We start from the raw sequence: 22,145 nt of genomic DNA, 5'->3' as shown, positions 1-22,145 counted from the left end.
GGGGGGGGGGGGGCTGGTCACATGGGTGTGTTCGTCTGGGGGAAGATCCCGGCAGTGTGCTTATAGCGCAAGCAATCTTCTGTTTGTTTTGAACCCAAATAGCTTTTAAAGTATCAGGCTAGGGACTGGTACCCCCTTGGGCGGGGGGTACTCTGCCTGCACCCAGACCTGTAAGAATCCAGAACCAAGTATGGAATTGCTGATGGGTCAGATGCAGGAGTCTCCTCGCCACGTGCACGGCGGTTCTGAGCTGGGAGGACCCGTGGAGCCGAGCGCCTGGGCCGTGAGGACGGAGCTGGGAAGCTGCGGGTCCTGGCGCCGGGCGGAGGCGGCCTAGGACACGTTGAGCAAACCAGGTGGAAAGCGAGCCGTGGGTGGGTGGCTCAGGATCAGGCATTTCAGCCGCTGGCTCTGGAGGAGGAGGCGGACTTTCACGCTGTGGCTGGCAGAGCGGGGACAGCAGTGGCACCTTGTTGGCCACCAGAGGTGGAGAGGACAGCAGTGGGCGGCTGTGCCAGTCACCGCGGAGCCTGCCGCAGGAGCCAGGCGCTAGCGGGTTGGGAGGCGGACACTGCGGGGGCCACGGACGGGCGGGAGACCACGTACGCCAAGTCAACATGTCACGATTGGAGTGGTTTGTGTGACAGCGGTAGCCTGGGCTTTGAATGCTCTTTGCCCGTGTTTTCGTTACAGTTCAGCCAGCACATAGGTGTAGCACAACCAGGCCCAGGCAGCCTCTGCGTCTGGACTAGGTTCCGGGAGGGTGGGAAGTGTCTTAGTCATGCAGACTGTCTACCTGGCTTGTCCAGAGGCCAGTGGCCCACGGTGACGGACACAGCACAGCCCCGGGCTCAGGTGGGCGGTCCCTTGTTTCATTTTCACCTGGGCCTGCAAATTGTATCAGCTTTACCTGGCATCTTACCTATGCATGCACGGTACTTACATGGTCGTCTCAGGTTTTTCTTGCAAAAGTGAACTTCTAATCAGAGTAATTAATTTTCCCTGTGATTCCCTGGGAACATTACCATTTATGCAGGCATCTGGAGGAGCCAGCTAGTCACATCCTCCTGACAGAAATTGCACAGGGCTCCCTTTGAAAAGCTCGAGGATTGTTTTGTCTGGGAAGGATCCCCGCCAGGTGAAGTGTGTGAGTTTTGCCAGCAGCTGTTTCTGTGCCACCAAGCCATCGCTGGAAAATGGCATGTGTTTTCCTGTTGGAATCTATCGTTTTACAGTAAAATTTTTAAAAACAAAAATGGTGTTGGGGTGAAAGGCAAAACAAGGCCCTGTGGAGGCCATGGGGGTGCTGAGGACGGGACACGCGGATGAACCGTGGCAACACAGGCGATTTGCCTGCAGGACGCTCTCTTCAGAGGCGTCTTCTCACAGTCCCCTATTTCCAGGTCACTTGGCAGAATTCCTAGAGTCTCAGGTTTTAAGGAGCAAACGGCATGGGTTTCTGTGTAGTGCTCTGGCGTCTTATTTCCTGAGGACAGGTAGCCATGCGTTTCTTCTAACGGTGATGCAGGAAGCCAGGAAGCTCCGGGGATCCCCCGCCCCTCTCCGAGCCTGCATTTGATTCCGATAATACATGTGGATTAGCACAAATCACAAGTTGTGTTCAGGGCCACGCTGCAGACGGACACGTGGCAGGTGGGCGGTGGGTCAGTCCAGGTCACTGGGGAGTAGACGTCCATTTCCCGGGTCAGTGCAGGACACATTTTTGCCTGATGGTTTTAACCGTTGCCACACAGAGGCAAACGTCTTCCTCTTTCAGAGTTTGGAAGGAACCAAAGTCAATTTCGGTGGCATTTCATGCACCTCCTTGTGAACCAAGGACACCAGGCCAGCCGGCTGCAGGAAGCCCTGGCCGTGGGGCTGGCCCACTGGTGATGCCTGGCCAGGGGCAGACGCGTGCTGGAAGCGGTGAGGCAGAGCCTCTGGGTCAGAGAGAACACTCGGCTCCGAGTGATGAAGGGTGCCCAGGGTCACCCTGCATTTCGGGTGTGACCACAGATCAGAAGGAGAGCGGGACTCACTCCCAGCCGGTAGTCGTCCAGCAGAGTCAGGGTCAGCGGTGCCTGGGCTCGCCCAGCAGGTATGCTGAGTGCCATCCTGCTGCGTCTGGGGGGTGGGCGGGCGGGTCTGAGGCAGAGGGAGGGCACAGAGAGAGGCACAGACTCAGCGAGTCCACATTCTAGACCTGCACAGGGTTGCTGAAGAAGGTGGTGCTCAGCCAGCACTTAAAAGGCTCCAGTGAGACCTCTTGTACCCGCCATCACAAGGCCCGTGGGACACCCTGCGAGGGGCCTGGCCAGCTCACGCCTTGCTGTTCTCAGTCCGAGGCCTGGACAGTGTGTCCGTCTGCCGCTCTTGCCCGCAGTTCAGGCCTGTTCCAGGCTCCAGGGCCTGTGCCCGGGTGCACTTGGCTTCCTGTCCCACAGCCCGCTGGCTGCCTGAGGCCCCTGGGGACCGAGCAGGAGGGGCGACCGGCTGAGCCCTCTGTGCCCTCTCCTGCACTCACACCTCTGGCAGCTGTGTGAGTGCCCACTCGCTCAGTGATGCCAGGGCAGCCAGCAACCGGTTTGGAGACTTGGCTGCACTGACTTGTTTCAGCTCTGGGCGCCCCCCCCCCCCCGCCCGGCACCTTCGGCGGTAACCCGTGAGGAAGCTCCTCTCCAGCACGGGTTTGGGGTGCAGAGGAGACCCCCATGTTCCCATTGCCTGCCCTTGTACAGCCAGATGGGAGAGGGCTCATGGGGGCAGAAGGGAGCCTGAGCACGTGGCCGTTGTCTGTTTCCAGCCTTCAAATTTCAGCTAAAACTGAAACTCTCTCATTTTACTATCTTTTCATTTAGGTGGTGACACCAAACCTCATATTTGTGTGTGTGCGTGTGTGTAGAAAATGAAAGCATTCACAAAGTGTGTGAACTGGGAGCATGTGATTAGAGAAGTAGAGGCCAACAAGTGTCTGGGTTTTAAGTTGGGGAACACAGTTCAGTAACTAGTTTCACTTCCCCAGTTTGAAGCATATTACTGTTATTTGTGGAGCCAATGACTTCTAATGTAATTACTAGTTCATGAGTAACCAGACTGTAATAAGTTACTGCATCTTCTAAAACATCAATCAGTGCCAGCCTGTCTGCTCAACAAAGATGCTTAGTAAAGACGCTGATGAGAAATACCTGTAAGCACCAGGTCACGTACAGGAGGTTTTTTTCCTAAATACAAATTTTCTCAAATTTGTAGTATTCTCATAGGGTTGAGAGGAATAAGTATAGTTTTTCACATTTATAAGAGTTTCTCTTCTTGCCTTTATTCCTGGCAGAGCCTGTAATAAAATCCACTTTTCCCCCGATTTTCAACTTGGTGCTGTTTTCACTGTGGTTGGTCTCTCCTGACTAATGCAAGAGACATAGGGCTTTTTAATGACTAATTTACTTTATTAACTTAAAAAAGAAACTTCATATTATAAATTTTATGAAGTATTATATTATGGAAGTACGGCTTTTTATGCTTAGAATTAAAACAGTAAGTTATATATTTTATGTTTTTTTGTAAGTATAATAAATAGTGTGGGTCCAGTAGGGCTTACAGTGTATGCAACTGGGGAGATTCTCTCTAAGGAGAAGAAAAGTACAAATCAAAAATTAAACCCAAAAGTAATATATGTTTAGAATGAAAATAGTCACAAGAAATTATAAATTTACAAATCTGACAGATACTGCAAAGCACAGCAAAATACAGGAAAACACCAAAAATGAGTGTTGCTCTTCATCCTCTGTGCACATTCCTGTGGGGTGACCTGCAGTACACGTGCGTGTCATGGTGCCTCCCCCGGGCTGCCCAGCATTGCATGACGTCCACGTCAGAACGTAACGTCTACATCATGTCATATGTAACATGACGTCTACACCATAACATGACGTCCACGTCAGAACGTAACGTCTACATCATGTCATATGTAACATGACGTCTACACCATAACATGACGTCCACGTCAGAACATAACACCTACGTCGTGTCATACGTAACATGACGTCTACACCATAACATGACGTCCACGTCAGAACATAACATCTACGTCGTGTCATATGTAACATGACGTCTACACCATAACATGACGTCCACGTCAGAACATAACATCTACGTCGTGTCATACGTAACATGACGTCTACACCATAACATGACGTCCACGTCAGAACGTAACGTCTACATCATGTCATATGTAACATGACGTCTACACCATAACATGACGTCCACGTCAGAACATAACATCTACGTCGTGTCATACGTAACATGACGTCTACACCATAACATGACGTCCACGGCAGAACGTAACGTCTACGTCGTGTCATACGTAACATGACGTCTACACCATAACATGACGTCCACGTCAGAACGTAACGTCTACGTCGTGTCGTATGTAACATGACGTCTACACCATAACATGACGTCCACGTCAGAACGTAACGTCTACGTCGTGTCGTATGTAACATGACGTCTACACCATAACATGACGTCCACGTCAGAACGTAACGTCTACGTCGTGTCGTATGTAACATGACGTCTACACCATAACATGACGTCCACGTCAGAACGTAACGTCTACGTCGTGTCATACGTAACATGACGTCTACATCACAACGTGACTTGTCTCATAACATAGTGTCTCCCAGAAGTGACTGCGAACCAGGTGAGAAGTAGGTTTCCTTCCGTCCAGACTAACTTGAACGCTGCCCTGGGCCCCCCAGCTGGAGCTCACAGACGTCGGCCCCTCCAGGACCACTCAGCACAGGGGGGCGATGGAGGGAGGAGGGCTGGGAAGAAGGAGCACTTGCGCCTGACTGCAGGAAACAGACTGTGTGTCGACTTTGAGGAAACGTGTGATCGTGTAGCTAAGACGCCCCCAGGGCCCCGCACCTGACGGGCCCTGAGGTGATACTCGGGGAGCTTCACAGTGACGTCGCAGAAAAGGAGTCGCCGGATGATCTGGTGCCTCCAAGAACCACAGCAACGCCTGTTCCTTGCATTTCCTCCCTCGTGTGCTAATAATACTGAGCCACACAAGGGAAGTGTCCTGTCAAAAACCACATACATATTTTTACTTCTCACATTTTGAACAAATGGTATGTACTTAATTATTAGGAAAACATATGTAAGAGCAGCAAAACATATTTAGCACAATAAGAACAATAGGAAAACAGCAAAATCCCTAGAGAAAATGCTCTCTGACGCGTCTGTGCAGCTGCCAGTAGAAGTCACCGCCGCTGGGAAATGGTAAAGCGTGGGTGCCTTGTTTCCGTGCCGCGTCCTTTTAGTCGCTACGCAGTAAGTGTGAAAGGTCGCAGCGCACAGCACTCGGGTGGCTGAGCTGTGATGCCCACTCGTGAAGGTGGCCCTGGCTGCACGTCCTTCGGAAGTCACAGGTGAATCAGGCCCAGGCGAGCGTGCGGGACAGGCCCGGCTGTGGAGGCGGGCAGAGGGACGTATCACACGGGCGGGACCCCGCTTCCTGTGTAGGAGCACAGTTAGGGTCAATTCTAGTTTTCCGTGTTGATTAAGTCATCGACGGACAATCAAATACAGATGCAGCTGCCCTGAAATAGCTCCAGTTCTTACTGTGCACAGATGAACACCCTCCTCACACGTTTCCGGAAGGCTTTGTTTCTTACGGGAACAATCGCTTAGGCTGTGACGGTGTCTAAAGGGACTGCCGAGCGACAGTCAGCTGCGGTGCGTGAGCTGTCGGTCGACACCGGCTGCCCACCGGGGGCCGTCCTGGAGTCTGCCTCTCGTCCTGCGGGCAGGCCCTGACCGCGCCTGCTGCACGGCTGGCCGGGCTGCCGCTCTGGGCACCGCTCTCTGCTCTTACGCTTCCTCGTTGGCTCCTCCCGACGGAACCCTTTGGTGGCCGGCACAGAACAGGTCCCCTGCCTGGAACGTGCAGCGAGTGACACGGCCGCCTTAGCACCAGGCCCGACGCACGGCAGGCAGCAGGCAGAGGCTGCGAGCCTGCGAGGGCCACCTGACGTCCCTCAGCGCTCCAGGAGGTGGAAGCGGGGCTTCCTGCCACCCCGCCTGTCACGTGCAGGAAGGCTCCTTGCCAGCTCTGTGTGCCGCGTGCAGTGCCCTACCCAGGGACACCCCTGCCCCTTCCCCGGAGGGGAGGTCAGTGCACGTGCCCGCAGCCCCTGAGGGACGGGCTGAGAGTGCCGACCTGCGGACAGTGTCCCCACAGCCTCAGGAGGTACACAGCCTCTGTCTAATCAGGAAGCAAGCGTGTAGATGAACATGTGTTGTGTAACTTAATGTCACCATTGTTTGCAATTTTGAAAGGTCTGTAACGTGCCGTCGTTGAATCGCCCCGAATGGGGGTCCTGTGCGATGCAGAGTTTATTTCCCGTTTGCATCCTTTTGGGAAAAGCATTATTTTTATAGCAAATACAATGTCACGCCTCTGAATGAATGCCATTACGGTGACAGAAGAGGGAGGACGTTTCTCCTGGTGCCACCAGGTTTTACTCTTTATCGCGTTACAGTCTTAGGAAGTCGGCTAACACATTACCCGTAACTCCCTCTGACACAGTGGTAGGTGGGAAATCACCAGAACAGACTTTATTCTGATACATGATGCGCGTGAGAGAAAGAACATAGTTGGTATATGAAATGGGTCAATTTAATTTGTTTGAAAAGTTTATACTCAAACATTTTTCTGTATTCTTGTTTATTTTGAGGTATTTGGAGTACACCATAAAATCGAATAATTAGGAGTGTCTTAACCTGTACTGATTCTGTCTCTTTCTAAACACAGATGCCAGTGGTTCTCCCACAGATTAATGACCAGTTGCTAGGAGCATGGTTATATGAGTTTATGGACAGTAGTTAACTTTCGTAGCGATTGCAGCACACGTGAGATGAACACTGGATGACATCGATACCCTCTTGAATGGGTTCTCAGGAATTTCTCTCTTTTAAAGTTGCAGATTTTTAGTGACAACCGTGGCAGTCTTGACGGTGCTGTGACCTGAGCACCTGCTTTGCTCCCGTCGCCAGGTCCCCAGGCCTGGTGGTGCTGAGGCATTTTAGGCCCTGCTGTTAGAGGGATCTTTAGAGACGTCAGGGGACGTGGATACCCAGCTGGTCATGAGTGGTGGACCAGACAGCAGGTCTCACGCCCCCTGCTCTGCACCCGCGGCCTTCTGGTCCCTTGGCTGGCTTCTGTGCCAGGGCCCCACAAACCGGGGGCTTTGACACTGGGCCTTCAAGTCTCGGGCACCAAGGGACAATGTCATCTTTCTCCACAAATGAAACTGCAGGAAGGAGTTAAATGAAGCAGAGGTCTGGTTCGTCTTCTGTGTGATGGATGTTAAAGAAAATGGGAAACAAGTTTTCCACACACACACACACACACACACACACGAACACACGAACACAAGCCGTGGTTTCTGGTCCATATAGACTTGAGGTTGGATGGACGTCACAATTCAGGATTTAACATTTGCATGAGCTTCCCTCAGAAACAACTCTTCAGGTTTCAGTCCTAAATTAGGCTACCTGGACTTCGGCAGGTGTACCTCCTTCTGCTTCCGTGACAGGACGCACAGCCCCCGGGGTGTCACAGCACTCGCTGACCTGCCCAGGTGTCACAGGCAGCACGAGTAATGGGGTGTGACCCATACCTGAAGTCAGAAGGCATTTAGGTCAAGCAGTTGACAACCAAACTTGCGGTGTGGACTAAGCATAGTTCAAAATGAAAGGATCGTATTAAGTATGGATTTTAAAACCTTTTCCTCAATGAAGATGATAGCTTTCTGTTAGAATACGTGTGAGATCGCACAGTGTCTGTGACATAGACGCCCCTTCAGAGAGCTGCTTGTGAGTGACAGTGCGGTTGGAATGCGGCCTCCTCAGGAGGACCCAGGGCCTCAGTCAGCTCACCTGGCTGCCTTCTCTCGCAGGAACGCTGTTTGGAGGGCGCTCCGAAGCCAGTACCTTGTGTCACAGAGAGCCTGCGGGCCCCACTGGCTGCTTGTTCCCTCTGTCCCCAGCATTGACTCCTGACAGACCGGTAGTGAGTGCACACCTGCACCCACTGTGTGGCCTGGTCCTGCTCACAGACACACCTGTGACGAGACAGAAGACGTGTTACAGACGGATGCAGGTCCCTTCTGGCCTGTCTCCGAGAATGAATGGCTAGCCAGTTGGGTGCGGTCCTGCCAGGGCGGCCAGTGTTCTTGCGGGGACTTGAGGTCCTTGGGAGCTGAAGGGCGTGGAAGGTTGAGAAGCGAGTTGGGCGGGTACAGGCTGAACCTGCCCTCAGAGGCAGGCAGGTCCGTGGCCTGCATCCCAAGGTGAAGCCCAGGCCCAGACAGACCAAGGCAGCTGCTCCGCTGGCCGGGCTGGAGGGACAGCTGATGTAAGCGTCCTGCCTCCTGAGGGGGCCTAAGGGGACGCCTCCCCAGCCACGTGTGGCATTGCTGTGCTGGGCTCGGGGGGCTAGTGGGCTTCAGCCCTCCTGGTGTGGCGAGTGCATGTCCTTCTTAGGCTGTGCGTTTACACGTGTGTGTGTGAGTGTGTGTCTTCTTAGGCTGTATGTTTACACGTGTGTGTCTTCCTTAGGCTGTATGTTTACACGTGTGTGTGTCTTCCTTAGGCTGTGTGTTTACATGTGTGTGTGTGTGTGTCTTCCTTAGGCTGTGTTTACACGTGTGTGTGTGTCTTCCTTAGGCTGTATGTTTACACGTGTGTGTGTCTCTTGCTTAGGCTGTATGTTTACACGTGTGTGTGTCTTCCTTAGGCTGTATGTTTACACGTGTGTGTGTGTACGTGTCTTCCTTAGGCTGTATGTTTACACATGTGTCTGTGTCTTCCTTAGGCTGTGCGTTTACACGTGTGTGTGTCAGTGTGTGTCTTCCTTAGGCTGTGTGTTTATATGTGTGTGTGCGTGTGTCTTCCTTAGGCTGTGTGTTTACACGAGTGTGTGCGTGTACGTGTCTTCCTTAGGCTGTGTGTGTGCACATGTCTCGGGGGAGGGGTGCTAACTGGCCTCTCATGGCTCCTCTGCCAAGCCAGCCTAGCATTCCCTGGACTGACAAGGTGACTCTGTGTGGAGGGCGGGGACACATGGGAATACAGGGCTCAGTGGCCTCTGAGGGCTTCAGCGAGCTATAGCAGAGTGGCAGTTAAGGCTGACGATGACCCTGCAGTGTCACGGCTGTGTGTCATCTGTGTAAGAAACCCATGGCTCGCTGGTCCCCCAGGAGGATGCATTTTACAGCTCTGGCCTGGGGTGCACGGCACTGACATGTATGTGCTGATAAAAGCCCTTCCCAGGAAGCAGGTTGTGGCTTTATGCAGCTTTGGTGACTTTCCTGCTGCTCCGTGGGGGTTATTCGGGGCCAGCACTTCAGTTTCCCTCTGTGCCCAGAGCTGTTCTGCACAGATGTTAGGAGTGGACCTGGCCCGGGATGAAGGGTTACTTCACCGTCCGAATTTACATTTTTCACCTCATTTGAAGTGAAATATCTTAGTAAGGTTTAAAAAGTGTCTTAAAGCTGGGAAGAAATAAGCTCATTTTCTCAGAATTCTCAGACACGGTTTTAAAACCTGACATGTCTGTAGTGGGCCATGCTGTTCCCTGCTGATTGGTTCTGTGACAAACTGAAGGGACGTTTTCCTGCAGGCATTGTTTCTGTGGCGGCCTGCAGCCACGTCGGCTCAGCAGCGCGGGTCTTACTGGCCCTGACACTGAGCAGCAGGGTGGACTTGAACTCCAGGGAAGTGTAAGAGGCTCTGGCAGCCCGCGCCCTGGGTCGGGGTGAGGTGGTGGGTGGCGCTGGCTCCTGGCGGCTGCAGGCCGTGTGCAGGGTGAAAGCACCTCTTCAAGAGCAGGACGGTCCATGCTGTGGGTCTGGCCTTTCTGCTCCGTCTGCCTCCCACCACTGTGGGCACGCGAGCTGGGAACGTGACGCGGATCCTACGACTGAATCAAAGGTAAAGGAACTGTGACAGGAATTCACCTCGCCGGCAGGATAAATACGGAAACGTGCTGGGGGGTTGGGCCCTCGGTGTCGCCCGCTCGCTGCTCCGCGGGCCCCGCCTCTAAGCGGAGGCGCACACCAGGGACGGCGCCCACGGCTGCTGCACTCGGCTTTCAGGGAAGCTGGTTCTGTCGGGATGTCAGGACGCGCCCAGCCCCGGTGGGCGAGTGCGAGCCCTCGGGGTTCATAGCACATCGCTAAGTTGAGTCTGAGGGGAAAGTCGTGAGGCTGCTTACCAGAGAGGAGGGTCCTGGGGCAGCGGGCGGCTGTCCAGGCAGCGTGGCTGCACACTCCAACGTCCTACCCGTGGGCATCACCTCCCGTGAGAGTGGGCCCTCCGGGGACTGGCTTCTCACCAGTGGAATGTGGCTACTGTGACGAGCTGTCCCTTCTGTGATTAACCGACACGTGGCAGAGGCTTGCCTCTCACCATGTGACTCTGCTGAAGCTGGTTGCTGAGCTGAGGGCGGCGGCCTCCAGCCACAGCCAGTTGGGAACCAAGCCTCTCAACTCTGTGACTCGCCACCAACCACACGGGCTGGGGGGCAGTCAGGACTGCGGCTGACACCCCAACCTGAACCCCGGCTGAAGCCCACACTGCAGCCTGAGACCCTACAGCAAAGGGCGCAGTGGCGTGTGCGCAGGTCTGACCCTCAGACGCACGCTAAGAGTGTATTGTAAGCACCTACATTTGTGACGATTTGTTCTGTAACAATAGAAAACTGACGTGTGGGCGTGTTAGCCGGGGCTGCCCTAACAGAGCCCCGGGCTAGGTCTTCGCCCTTCAGCTCCAGGGATTTATGTTCTCACATCCCAGACATAGAGGTCCCAGGTCCAGCTATCAGCAGGGCAGCTCCCTCCCGAGGCCACTCCCCTGGGCTTGTGGACGGCCATCTGCTCCGCGTGTCCTACACGGCCGTCCCTCTGTGCATGTCTGTCCTCATGTCCTCTTCTATAAGGACCCAGTCCTGTTGGATCAGGGCCCCCCCTGAGGACTTCATTCTACCCTAATCACCTTTGTAAACGCCCGTCCCCAAACAGTCACATTTTGCGGTCCTGGGGGTCAGGTCTTCAACATAGGAATTTTAGGGGGTCACAATTCAGCCTGTAAGTATAGGCTGTATAAAATTCTGTAATTATGTCCATACCCAAAACTCTAAGCCACTGTTACCAATAAAGTTCTTTTGTGAGCTTCTTTAACGTAATTATACATGTCAGACTATTATGTATATTAATCTATATGGATGATTATTTTATCTATATCATGGTTTTGTATATATATTTGCATGTCCCTTTCTCTAGAACAAGAGTATAAATCCTATAAGCATATTTTTCATACGTTTTACAAATGACACTGTACAGGTTTCAAGATGGTTTTAGGTACATTTTCCAAATCTGGTTTTTGTGTTTATTTGTATATTTCTAAATAAGACTGATCTAGAAGTAGCTTATCTTCAGAATGAGGACCTGTTTAGGAGTTAGGGAGGTTGAAAAACTTGCATTTATTTGAAGTATGTGTAGTTTTAGATGGTGATAAGGCCAGAGAATATCTCTCTTCACATTTGTAACCCAGAGATAATGGTACTGACACATCCTTTCCAGTGCTGGCTGGTTCATCCAACACTGTTTCTTCCTGAGCTTTGAATAGGACTATGTATGTTCAAAATACTTTCCTAAATTACTTACCTTCATATGGTTTGGAAAAAATTATTTCAGGGATAAGTATACATTTATATATTCATGTATATTTATGTCCATGTGTGTCAATTAGATAAATGTATATATACATACATATACACATACACATAGGGGCGGAGAGAACATGAATGATTAAACACGGGTGAAGTGTTAACAGGAGATATATCTAGATAAACTGTATACATTTTTTTAATATTATTACTCTTCAAGTTTTCTGTTTAAATTATTTACAAATAAAATATGTAAAGGCAGTCACTTATGTTAATATGTGTAATGGGTTGATTATTGTTTTTAAACGAATTAAATATATATTTAAAATCGTCTCAGTCTTGTTTCTCATGGAAATAGTAACAGATGTAATCCGTGTGAGAAAAGCGCTTGTGATTCCCAAGGGCAGTAAGGCCTCTGAGACCACAGGTTGAGGACGTTGGTGAGGCGTGTGCGTGGGTTGCTGGCTGGGCACCCGCCTTCTCAGGGGCAGCTCTGTGACCTGCGTTGCTGACAGCTGATTGGCAGATGCCACTTGCTAGCTTTATAGGCTAAGACGAGCCAAGCTGTCTGTGTGGGACTTTGCGTGTTTGTAAACGTGGGTTGTCAGAGGGCCGTCCCAAGGCCTAACGCAGGTCTGTGGGTCTCACCTGGTGACCACTCTGCCACGCTGTCCTTGCTGCCATAGGCATCTCGCCGCGGTCCTGCCTTTCTCCCCCGTTTGTTCTGGGCTCTGGCTGGTGGTCTGGGTTCCCTGTGTATGCGTGTGGACCCGCCAAACGGCCAGAGAAGAATATCAGATCATCAAATGCAAGTTTGCAGTGACTGGGCCTGGGAGGGAGGCAGAGAGGGCAGGGAGCGAGCCCCGGGGTCTTTGGGAGTCCTGGCTCTGGGGAAGAGCCTGACACACCTGGGAAGTAGACAGGTCAGTGGCTGAGAGAAACCGACAGGACGCAGAGCCCTGCCACATGGGGACAAGGCTCTGAACCCCCTGGGCTCTGGTCCCACTGGAGTCCCAGGCTCCAGACACGTGTCCTCTGCTCGAATGTGTGTCTCCACTGGGTTGTGTAAGTGTCTGTACTAACACGCATTTCGGGGGAAGGTTTTGTGTAGTTTTGTGCTATTTTCACTGCTTTTGCATCAAGCCAATGGAAATACAAGGAAAATTAGATGTTAAAAACTGTAGTGTCCACATAATTCCAAATTCAGGTCATCGGTTTTAAACAGAAATCAAAGGACAAGTAAACATGCAGCCTGTCATTTGGGTACACTGCTTATTTTAATCTTTTTGCCGAAGTTGTGATTTATTTTTCTTATTTTTTTTGTTTTTTTAACAGATCATCAGAAGCTGGAAAGGGAAGCTAGAATCTGCCGTCTCCTGAAGCACCCCAATATTGGTAAGGAAATGTTTTCAATTTATTGGACATTAATCTAAAGCTTTATGTTACGTGTTTTTACCACAATGAAATATTTATTTAATAGTGTAGTATTTGCAACTATTAACAAGTAGGTTCCTAACTTTTAGCCTTGCTTATATGGTATTTGATTCTTGAAAGTTTTTTAAGTTTTTCCCAAAATTGCAGTTCTATATACACTGACATTTAAAAAATATATGGTATTATTGGGTAAGTAGTGCCCTTATGGGTCTTAGTGATTGTTCAGCTAATGACTCTGGACAGACAGAACTGACGCCATGTTTCAGTTGCTAAATTACTCTTCACCTCCCCCATAAAGTTTACCTTATAATCACGGGTTCTGTTCCAGAAACTAGTAAAATTGTTTTAGAATCTCATTCCTCATGAATTATAAAATTGCACAATAATGTTCAGAATAAAAACTTGATGAATGTAAGAAAAATAGAAGAAAGGACCACAGGAAAGAAAATGTAGGAACAACTATAGATACATACTCTAGATCCTATGACAGTAGTTTTCCTCCGTTGGGAAAAACTTACTGTCCCAGCTTTGTCAGTTCTGTTGTCCACCGAAGTACACGTGACGCAGACGCGACGGATGCTTGGTGGGATTCGGAAAGCCCCTCCCTGATAAGACCTGTGGTTCTCTTGGTGTTCATACATGGGATCGCTCACTTTCTGTCCCTACCTACAAGTTCTCAGGGACCTGCGTTTCGTGGGTGCTTCTGGTTGTTAAGGGAATCTGCAGCATTAAACTAGTAGCTGACGAAGGGAACCTGGTTGGAGTGAGAACGGAATGACCTCTGTGTAAATCTACCCCTTTACGCGTATTTTACCCTGATGGGGTCTGTGGTGTTTCCTTTTAGCTTTGTCATTGTGCCATAACTAAGTACCACAGACTGGGTGGCTTCAAAAGAAAACTATATTTTCTCACAGTTCTGGAAGCAGGAAGTCTGAAGTGAGGGGGGCAGGCTGGTTTCTGGGGAGGCCTGCGGCCGGCCATCTTTGTGTTCCCACATGTGTGATGTCCATGTTGTCATTTCTTCTTCTCGTGAGGGCTCAGCCCTTAGCTTGGCTCCGTCCTAATTACCTCCCGTAACTGAGTTACGCTTTTAAAGCCCTGTCTCTGAATGTGGTCAAATTCTGAGGTGCTGGGGTCAGGACTCCAGCCCAGATCTGGGGGGACACGAGTCCCCCCAGAGAGAAATGACACGACACAACCCATGTGGTTCACAGGGTGCTTTTCTCACTTAGGCGTAAGATAAAATGAGTGGATTTGTGGTTTCTGTGAAGGAGAGTTGTTATTTGTTTTTTAATCAGGGTTCTTCTATGAAAGACCAATTTTGTAGAAAATGAAGCTAGTTACCTCCATTTCCTCTAGGAGACCCAAACCCAATGTGTAAAGAAAGACACCCAGACAAAAGCAAGAATACGTCAGTTTGGGGAATGTAATCAATAATGTTGTAAAGATTTTTGTAGGGTATCCGATGGACACTTGTCTCGTTAGGGAGACCACCTCAGGGATGATGTAGATGCCTGATCACTGCACTGTACACCTGAAGCTGAAGCTGAACAATAATGAATGTCAACTACAAGTTTATATATATATAGTTTATATACACACACACACACACTCATATAGTCACAAGAAGCGGAATACAGCATTAGGAATAGAGACAGTGGAAATTAATTAATGGCTGTGTGCGATGTCAGAGGGATAGTGGATGGGGGAGGGGGTTCACACAGTGTGAGGGATAGAAATGATAAACGTCTAAGTATTACTTTGTCTTGTGCACCTGAAACTAATAAAAAATAAAAATAAAAATAAAAGCAGTTGCCCTGGCCCCCCTGTGCAGAACAGAACGGCCTGACCAGACAAGGAGAGGGTGGGGCTGCGGGCTGTCCCCAGGCTGTGGGACGCAGAGCAGCGTCCGCACGCGCTGCCACGACACACAGGTTTCCAGGGTCGCAGTCCTCGGCTGCCTCCCGGCAGGCAGGGCTCTTCTCTCCCAAATCTCAGGAGAACTACAAGAGCACCTGTGGCACTGCCAGGTGCCTGGGCTCTTCTTTCCCCACGAGAGAGTTCTCTGGTCATACCACAGGATATGTTTCACGGACACGCTAAACCTCAGACACGATGTCGAAACACAGTGGCAGCTCCACTCAGGTCACTCAGCCCCTCAGCAAAGTGACGTCCTAGGACAGTGAGCACACAGCTGACCAGCAGTCCTGCCCCGATGGAGATGGGTTGTTGGGGTGGACCGCCCAGAAGGTGTAGGATGTCCGATTGTGGTTATTACTGAGCAGGAAAAGAAGGCAGGATGAGGGAACTGGGAATGACGAGGTCTCGTGTTAGGTAGTCGGGCAGAGTGACTCGCTGAGAATGAAATTTGAGTCAAGTGCTAAAGGACGGGGCAGCCAGTCATTCGACTCTGTGGGCACAAGCGTCCAGGCAGAGGCACACGCCTGTGAAAAGGCCCTGGGGCAGACCTTGCCCGGTGGATGCCCAAGCTTTTCTCTGACTAGGGAAATGAGGACGAGTTATTTTGCGTGTGTCCTCACTGATGGCTCTCCAGGTCATGTGATGGGCAGCGCTGTACTACTCGTGTGGGCAGAAGTGGTACCCACCACCAACTGTCAGCAAGCAGGGAGCGGCAGCCAACAGGAGGTGCCCGGACATCCGAGCACCTCCGAGAGCACGTCCTGCGCGTGTCGCACCACTGCTGCTCAGATTACACAGCACAGCTGCGTTGGCTCTTGGGTCCGCGAAACGGACAGTTTGGAAGGCCTGGTCCATTCTTCCCCTTCCTCCATTTTATTATTGACTCAGTTTTCTTAAAATCTGTCAGTCGTTAGAAGGAAATCCTATATGGGGCAGGTTTCCCTGTGAAAAGTCGTCGCATTTTTATTGTGTTGCCTTGTCTTGGCACAGAGCCTACAGTCTGAGAACTCGCAGCAAGGGAAAGCTTTCTCCCGGACAGACGCACTTGGAACCAGCTAGGAGCGGTGACTCACTGAACCGCTTTCATCCTGCAGTGTCGTTTTAGAGTTTTATTTTCTAAGTAACACACACACTTAGTGGAAAGTGTGGGAAACACAGTCATGTATAAAGAAGAAACCAGAGGGAACAACTTTTAATGTTTTTTGTATTTATTCTGCCTTTTTATAATAAACCTTATGTACGTGCTAACTTTCAGCTTTGTCTGGTGGCCATTTTCATGACCCTTTAGATCAGGGGCGTCCACACTGCAGCCCCGGGGCCAACTGCGGCCTGCAATCCATTGTTAATTGGCCTGCAGCAAATTCCAAAAATACATTTAGTTTACTTAAATAAACCAGGTGAGACAATAGGTACTTCACCTCGAGTGAGTGGCCCGGCTGTTTGTGTGTTTTACCGCATATGGGCCTTGGTGAAAAACGTTGAAAAAAGTTTGGACACCCCTGCTTTAGATAAACCATGAAGATGGAATTTTTTTTGTCTCACTCAACAAAATTTACGGTGTGGCCATTGCCAGGCCACGTTCTAGGCTCGGCAGTGGGATGAAGCAGCCGTCAAGGGAGACAAGGCCCCGCAAAGCCTGTGGGGAGAGGCCACCAACCAACCAGCCGTGGCAGTGACGTCATAGGGGTGGTTCTGTGCAGAGACTGTACAACAGGGCAGAGCAGCAGTCAGACACGAGGTAAAGCCATGGCTGCTTATTCTGTGGACTGACCGTGGGGGGCAGAGCTGAGTCAGTGCCCAGCACCCACCCAGCACGGCAAGGACAGTGGGGACAGCCAGTGAGCAGACGGAGGGCTCAGCGGGCGGCAGACACCACGAGGAGACTCCGAGGGCGGGGGCTTCTTGGTGGGCCGGCCTGAGAGGACCTCGTTCAAGGCCGACGGACGCAGACAGCGGTGACGCGGCCGGCCGTGCAGGGAGGGGCCGCGGCCGGCAGCTTCTTCCCGGGACTCCTCAGGCGGGTTGAGGCCCGGCCCCAGAGGCAGCCTCGGGGAAAGGAGGGCTCCCTGCCGCAGTGCGGTTAAGGACAGTCCTCGTCACACTTCGGGGTGGCTTGTCTGCGAGCGCACGTGTAAACTGATATGCAAACGAGAGGCAGGAGCCATCGCCACACGCCACACTGGGGGGAGGAGCTTCCCTTGTTGGGGGCGTTGGGGGCCAGCGTGCGAGGGAGGTGCCCCGGGACGGGGAGGGCAGGGGGGCCGGCCCGGCGGGGGGCGTGGGCCTCGCAGGTGCCGACGGCGGGTTCCGGGGCGAGAGGCCCGCCGTCGCCCGCTTTGCTGGCAGCCGTGCTTCACACGGGCCGTGGCCACACGTGCGCTCCCTCGGTCTCGTCACGGGAATCCATAGGTTCCCGGCCCTGGTCCCGGGAGAGAATTTCAGCCGCTGCGGGCGGGCTGGCTGCCCCGCGTGGTCCCCACAGGCCATGAAAAGGCCGCACGTGCGCTCCGCAGGCGTGACGGTGCTTGGCCCACCCTGGGGCTCACAGCTAACTAAGCCGGCGGTCAGTGCTAGAGCGGCCGGGGGACGGCAGCTCCCGTTGTGCACGCTTCTCTTATTCACTCTGTTTTTCATCATCATGTTCCTCTTGTTTTAACAAAATGGCCTTATCTCCTTTTGAAATTTGGTGAACCAGTTTGTGCTCTATGTCAACATATCTACTAAGCAAGGGGAGATACCCTTAAGGTAGTGAAATAAAATATGGACGTAATAGCCAATTGTTTGCAAAATTATTCTGTATCGCCATTGATTTGTGTTTGATCTCTGAACACTGATTATTGAGAGAGTCATTGAAATCCAGTAACTCACAGGACCCACGTGACTCATTCGGGAGAGGCCAGGAACACAGGCAGAACACACACGTCCGCCAGCACCTGCGTCGGAAAGGAAGTGGCCCCGGGAGGGGGGAGGGAGTCGGCCTGACGGTCCGTGTCCCACGTGAGGGGACACCCCCTGGCCCTGGCCCCGCGTGTCTCTGCCACTGACCTCGGTGAGTGGATCTGCCCCGTCTGACCACGTGTGGGGACCACATAGGCCCCTGGGAGTGTGTGTGGGAGATGTTTCCTTGTGGGATCGTGAGCACAGGTGCACTGGCTGCCTGAGGCTGTGAGGACACGGTGACGGCCGCCTGCAGAGCGCACGGGACTTGTCCTCAAAGAGCAACAACAGTCATGGTCTTGGATCGTTTTTATTCTGAACGTGCTTTTAAACAGATTCATGTATGAAATGGCTAAATTTTTATTCTGGATAAGTAAGAGGAAAATATATTTGGGGACAGAATATTTGAAAGTGTGCACAAAAGCAGTATTGGCTTCATTCTTTTTTGGCTTTTCATTTTTAGTAATCATAGTTCAAAGGTGTGGATTTTAGATAAGCTAACCTCAATATTTACGCGTATAAGGAAAGTACCAAGACCATACGCTTTATTAACAGGCTTAATTTTCCTGGAGCTATAATGAAGTTTCTATATTGAAGATTATATTTTTTTATTCTTACAGTTGTCTTCCCCAAGTACCATGTTTCCTCGAAAATGAGCCCAGGTCTTACGCCGTATTTCCCCAAAAATAAGACCAGGTCTTATATTAATTTTTGCTCCTAAAGATGCATTATGGCGTATTTTCAGGGGATGTCTTATTTTTTTCATATACACCAATCTACATTTATTCAAATACAGTCGTGTCATCTTCTTCTGGAACGTCGTCATAATGTACTAAATGAGTCCATCTGGCCGACGATCTTAACTAGGGATTATTTTCAGGGAAACATGGTAACTTCTCACTTAAAGCTGATAGTACCATGTACGTATTTAAGCCTATTCACTAGGTCCTGTCCAAGAGAAGAACTCTGACAAAACATGGTTTGCAAATGTCATTCTCACAGGTGTAGCGTATTCCAGTGACCTTTTCTTTGATATTCATTACATAAATCTGCCTACATAATTACATCACATCTCCTGGTCACGTTCTAAGAGTATATTCATAAGATGGATGAGAGAAATGAGAGAAGGCCATTTCCCCCACCCCAGGAAGCCAAAGACTCGTTGACTTAAGGTAGGCTTTCAACCTGGGAAGATTTGTCCTCTGCACTCGCCCCTCTTCCTGGGGACACTGGCAGTATCTGTTTTGGTTGTCACAATGGGGGATACCCGTCTCCCATCAGCTGAGCGGAGGCCACACATGCTGCTGAGCTCCCCACAGGCACAAGCCGGCCCTTGTTCCAAATGTCAGTGGCACTGAGGTTGTGAACCCCGATTTAAGGTAAGAGTGACGACAGTAACGCCAGCCTGACTTGGGTTAGGTCTGGACTTGTGCAGTTTCCTTATATAACAAAGCCAGTCCGTGCTTCCCCTTCAATAAAGGACAAGTCTGCAGCGGTACTTCTCTAGAATGTCCTGTGAGCACAAGTATCTAAAGTAGCGCCTTCTGACAAAAAAAGGAGAAAAACAACTAGTTTGAAAGTCAACCACAAATAAGATAAAGCCACAGATTAGAATTTTGTTTTTTTCTAAATCATTCAAAAGGATATTGATATCGTGACATTTTTTTAATTTAAGACGAAGTGAAAACTATATGAGTCAATATTGAAGTAAAATGAGGATAATCCCTCCCAGGATTGAGTTGGAGATGAAAGAGAAGTGATTCCCCAGTGAAATGATTTCATGTCATTGCGGATCACATAGCACAGTGATTCTAACCATTTGGACCCTGAACCTCGTTCAGATGCACCTTGATAGGCCAGGGGTTCTCCCCCTCGCCCCAAAACTGCGTGTAGACACCACCTTTTTCATATAGTTTGGAGTATTTACAGAGACAGCCAAGTGCAGATGTGTACCTTTGGACCACAGACTTCATCTTAAAAACAACAAAAGATATTTGGAAGAAACCCAGCGAAATGCCCATTACTCTTAAGTGTGACGCTTGTTGGTCTGTGGCCTTGGCTTCATATGACGACTTACACCGTTATGTCCCTCGGACTATACAGCCAGCGTGTCGGCCGGGAGAAGTGCCGCAGGCTCCCCTGGGAACGGACCCCCCGGGAGCTGGGCTGACCTCACAGCTGCCGTGCCCTTTTCTCCTTTTACATCATTGACACTCCCTGCTTAAGAAGCGAATGACGTTAGATTTCACATCTGTGTCTGGAGAGGAGAATGCGCTGCTTCTGAACGATTGGAACGGCCTCATTAAACTTCACACGGGGCCTCCAGTGCCTGCACAGACGGGGCTGACACGTCCAAGTGCCAGCCCTCTACCAGCCACTCAGAAAACAAGTGTGCTCCGGCAGCCCTGCCAAGCCTGATTGCTACTGCACATACGCACGGGCGACGAGACCCATGTCAATAAAACAGAGCAGTTCAGCCTTTCAAGTAACTTTGGCAGTTCTTCCCCCAATCAATCTGAATCCGTGATGTGTTCCTATGATGTTTTAACAGTTGTAATGCATCTGCCAATAAGATGAAAAAACAAAAGATGTCCCTCTCGCCTGAGGTTTTCCATAAACAATAAATGAATGCGATGTTTATGTTGCAATTACTTGTTTTTAATTTGGGAATGGATTATATTTAGATAGTGAAGTGGTGGGATCTGCCTTGGTTTTTAGGGGCCGCCATGCGTGTGGCCGACAGCGTCTTGCTCAGGAAGTGCCCGGTGGCTCCCACCACACTCAGGACGAGCTCCGTGGGGACACCACCATGGCTCCTGTCCTGTCCCCTCACTGGCTCTGCTCCCACCCCTCGCGCCCCGGGGCCCCTCCTGCTGGCCTAGACTGGACCACCCTCTGCCCCCCGGGCTCCCCGATAGCTCTCCTTGCTGGAGTCTGCCTGGTTTTGCTCTGGCACTTACCATGGTGCTGCGTCTTTGCTCTTGTTTCCTGCCCACTAGCATGGAGACTCGTGAAGGCAGGGGCTGTCACCTGTTGTAGCTCCTGGACCTGGAACAGGGCCTGGCATGGAGTCTGTGCCCAGAGAATAAAAGTGGCCGGGGTTCAGCGACGCACGCTGCTTGTAGTTTTACTAAGTCTAGGTAATCTGAATGGGAACCACCCGTGTGTCAATATAATTAGGAGAATGTACATTTTAACATATGGCACAGCTGCTTTCTTTACTCACACCCGGGATTCCTCACAGGAGCTTGGCTTCCTTCTGGCTGAAGTGAGTGTCGGCGGCTGAGGGCAAGGCCACACCTGAAGAAAGACCATACAGCCCAGAAAGCAGGTGGCCTGGCGGGCAGCTCACCAAGTCACATGCCTCTTTCCACTGTGTGCTCTGCTGAGTCTGACCCGGCCCTCCTGCTGGTCAGTGCCGTGTGTCCCTCTAACTTGCTCCCAGCGCCTCTGTCACGCGTGTCGGGCTCACTGTGCTTCCACCTGCAGACACCTGACACTGCTAGCTGCCTGTCCACCTCCTGGGGGCCTCGTATGGATTCTCCAGGGAGCAGAGCTGGACTCCGGAAAAGTCACCCATGTTCCCCTCATCAGCTGGCCTCCCGATGTGGCTCGTGGTTCTCCATCTTCCACAGTTATGGGACGGCCTTTAATTTGATAGCTCCACTCTTCAAAGAAAAAGGCTGCTTTATAGCTGGAATTACACAACCATTGAGGGGAGAAGGTTGGCGGGCGGTCGCAGTGCCGCTTCCCTGTCCTCAGGTCCCCGCACGGCCCTGGAAGCCCTGCTCTGGAAAGCAGCTAGCACACTCTCCCTGGGAGGCCCCCGAGCAGAATCGCTCAAGGCTGCCGGCCGGGCCCTCTCTCATCCTGGCTGTCAGCTGTGTCATTGTCACACAGCAGCCACAGACACATCACAAAACCTTACTTACAGACACTAATGTCTGAATTGCATGTAATTTTACATCACAAAATATTCTCCTCTTGATTTTTTCAATCCTTTTAAAATGTGAAAACCCTTATCAGCTTCCAGGCCAAACAAAGATAGGTGTCAGCTCGGTGTGACCTACGGCCGCAACTTGCCAAGCCAGAGCCCAGCGTCCAGGGGCTCTGTGGGTCTCTC

At 51.1% G+C, this 22,145-nt stretch overlaps 1 protein-coding gene across 1 annotated transcript in view; it reads left to right on the top strand.

Moving 5' to 3' along the window:
- The window catches only part of CAMK2D (calcium/calmodulin dependent protein kinase II delta), a 200,977-nt gene that overhangs the window by 62,455 nt on the left and 116,377 nt on the right, over positions 1–22,145 (top strand). Inside the window, 1 exon segment of the mRNA XM_033134709.1 lies at positions 13,067–13,126. Coding sequence (XP_032990600.1) covers positions 13,067–13,126 — 60 coding nt within the window.

The sequence above is a fragment of the Rhinolophus ferrumequinum genome, chromosome 18 (assembly GCF_004115265.2).
Source record: "Rhinolophus ferrumequinum isolate MPI-CBG mRhiFer1 chromosome 18, mRhiFer1_v1.p, whole genome shotgun sequence".
Taxonomy (NCBI): domain Eukaryota; kingdom Metazoa; phylum Chordata; class Mammalia; order Chiroptera; family Rhinolophidae; genus Rhinolophus; species Rhinolophus ferrumequinum.
Note: the sequence above shows the minus strand (reverse complement) of the source record. Positions and strands in the feature narration are given on the sequence as shown.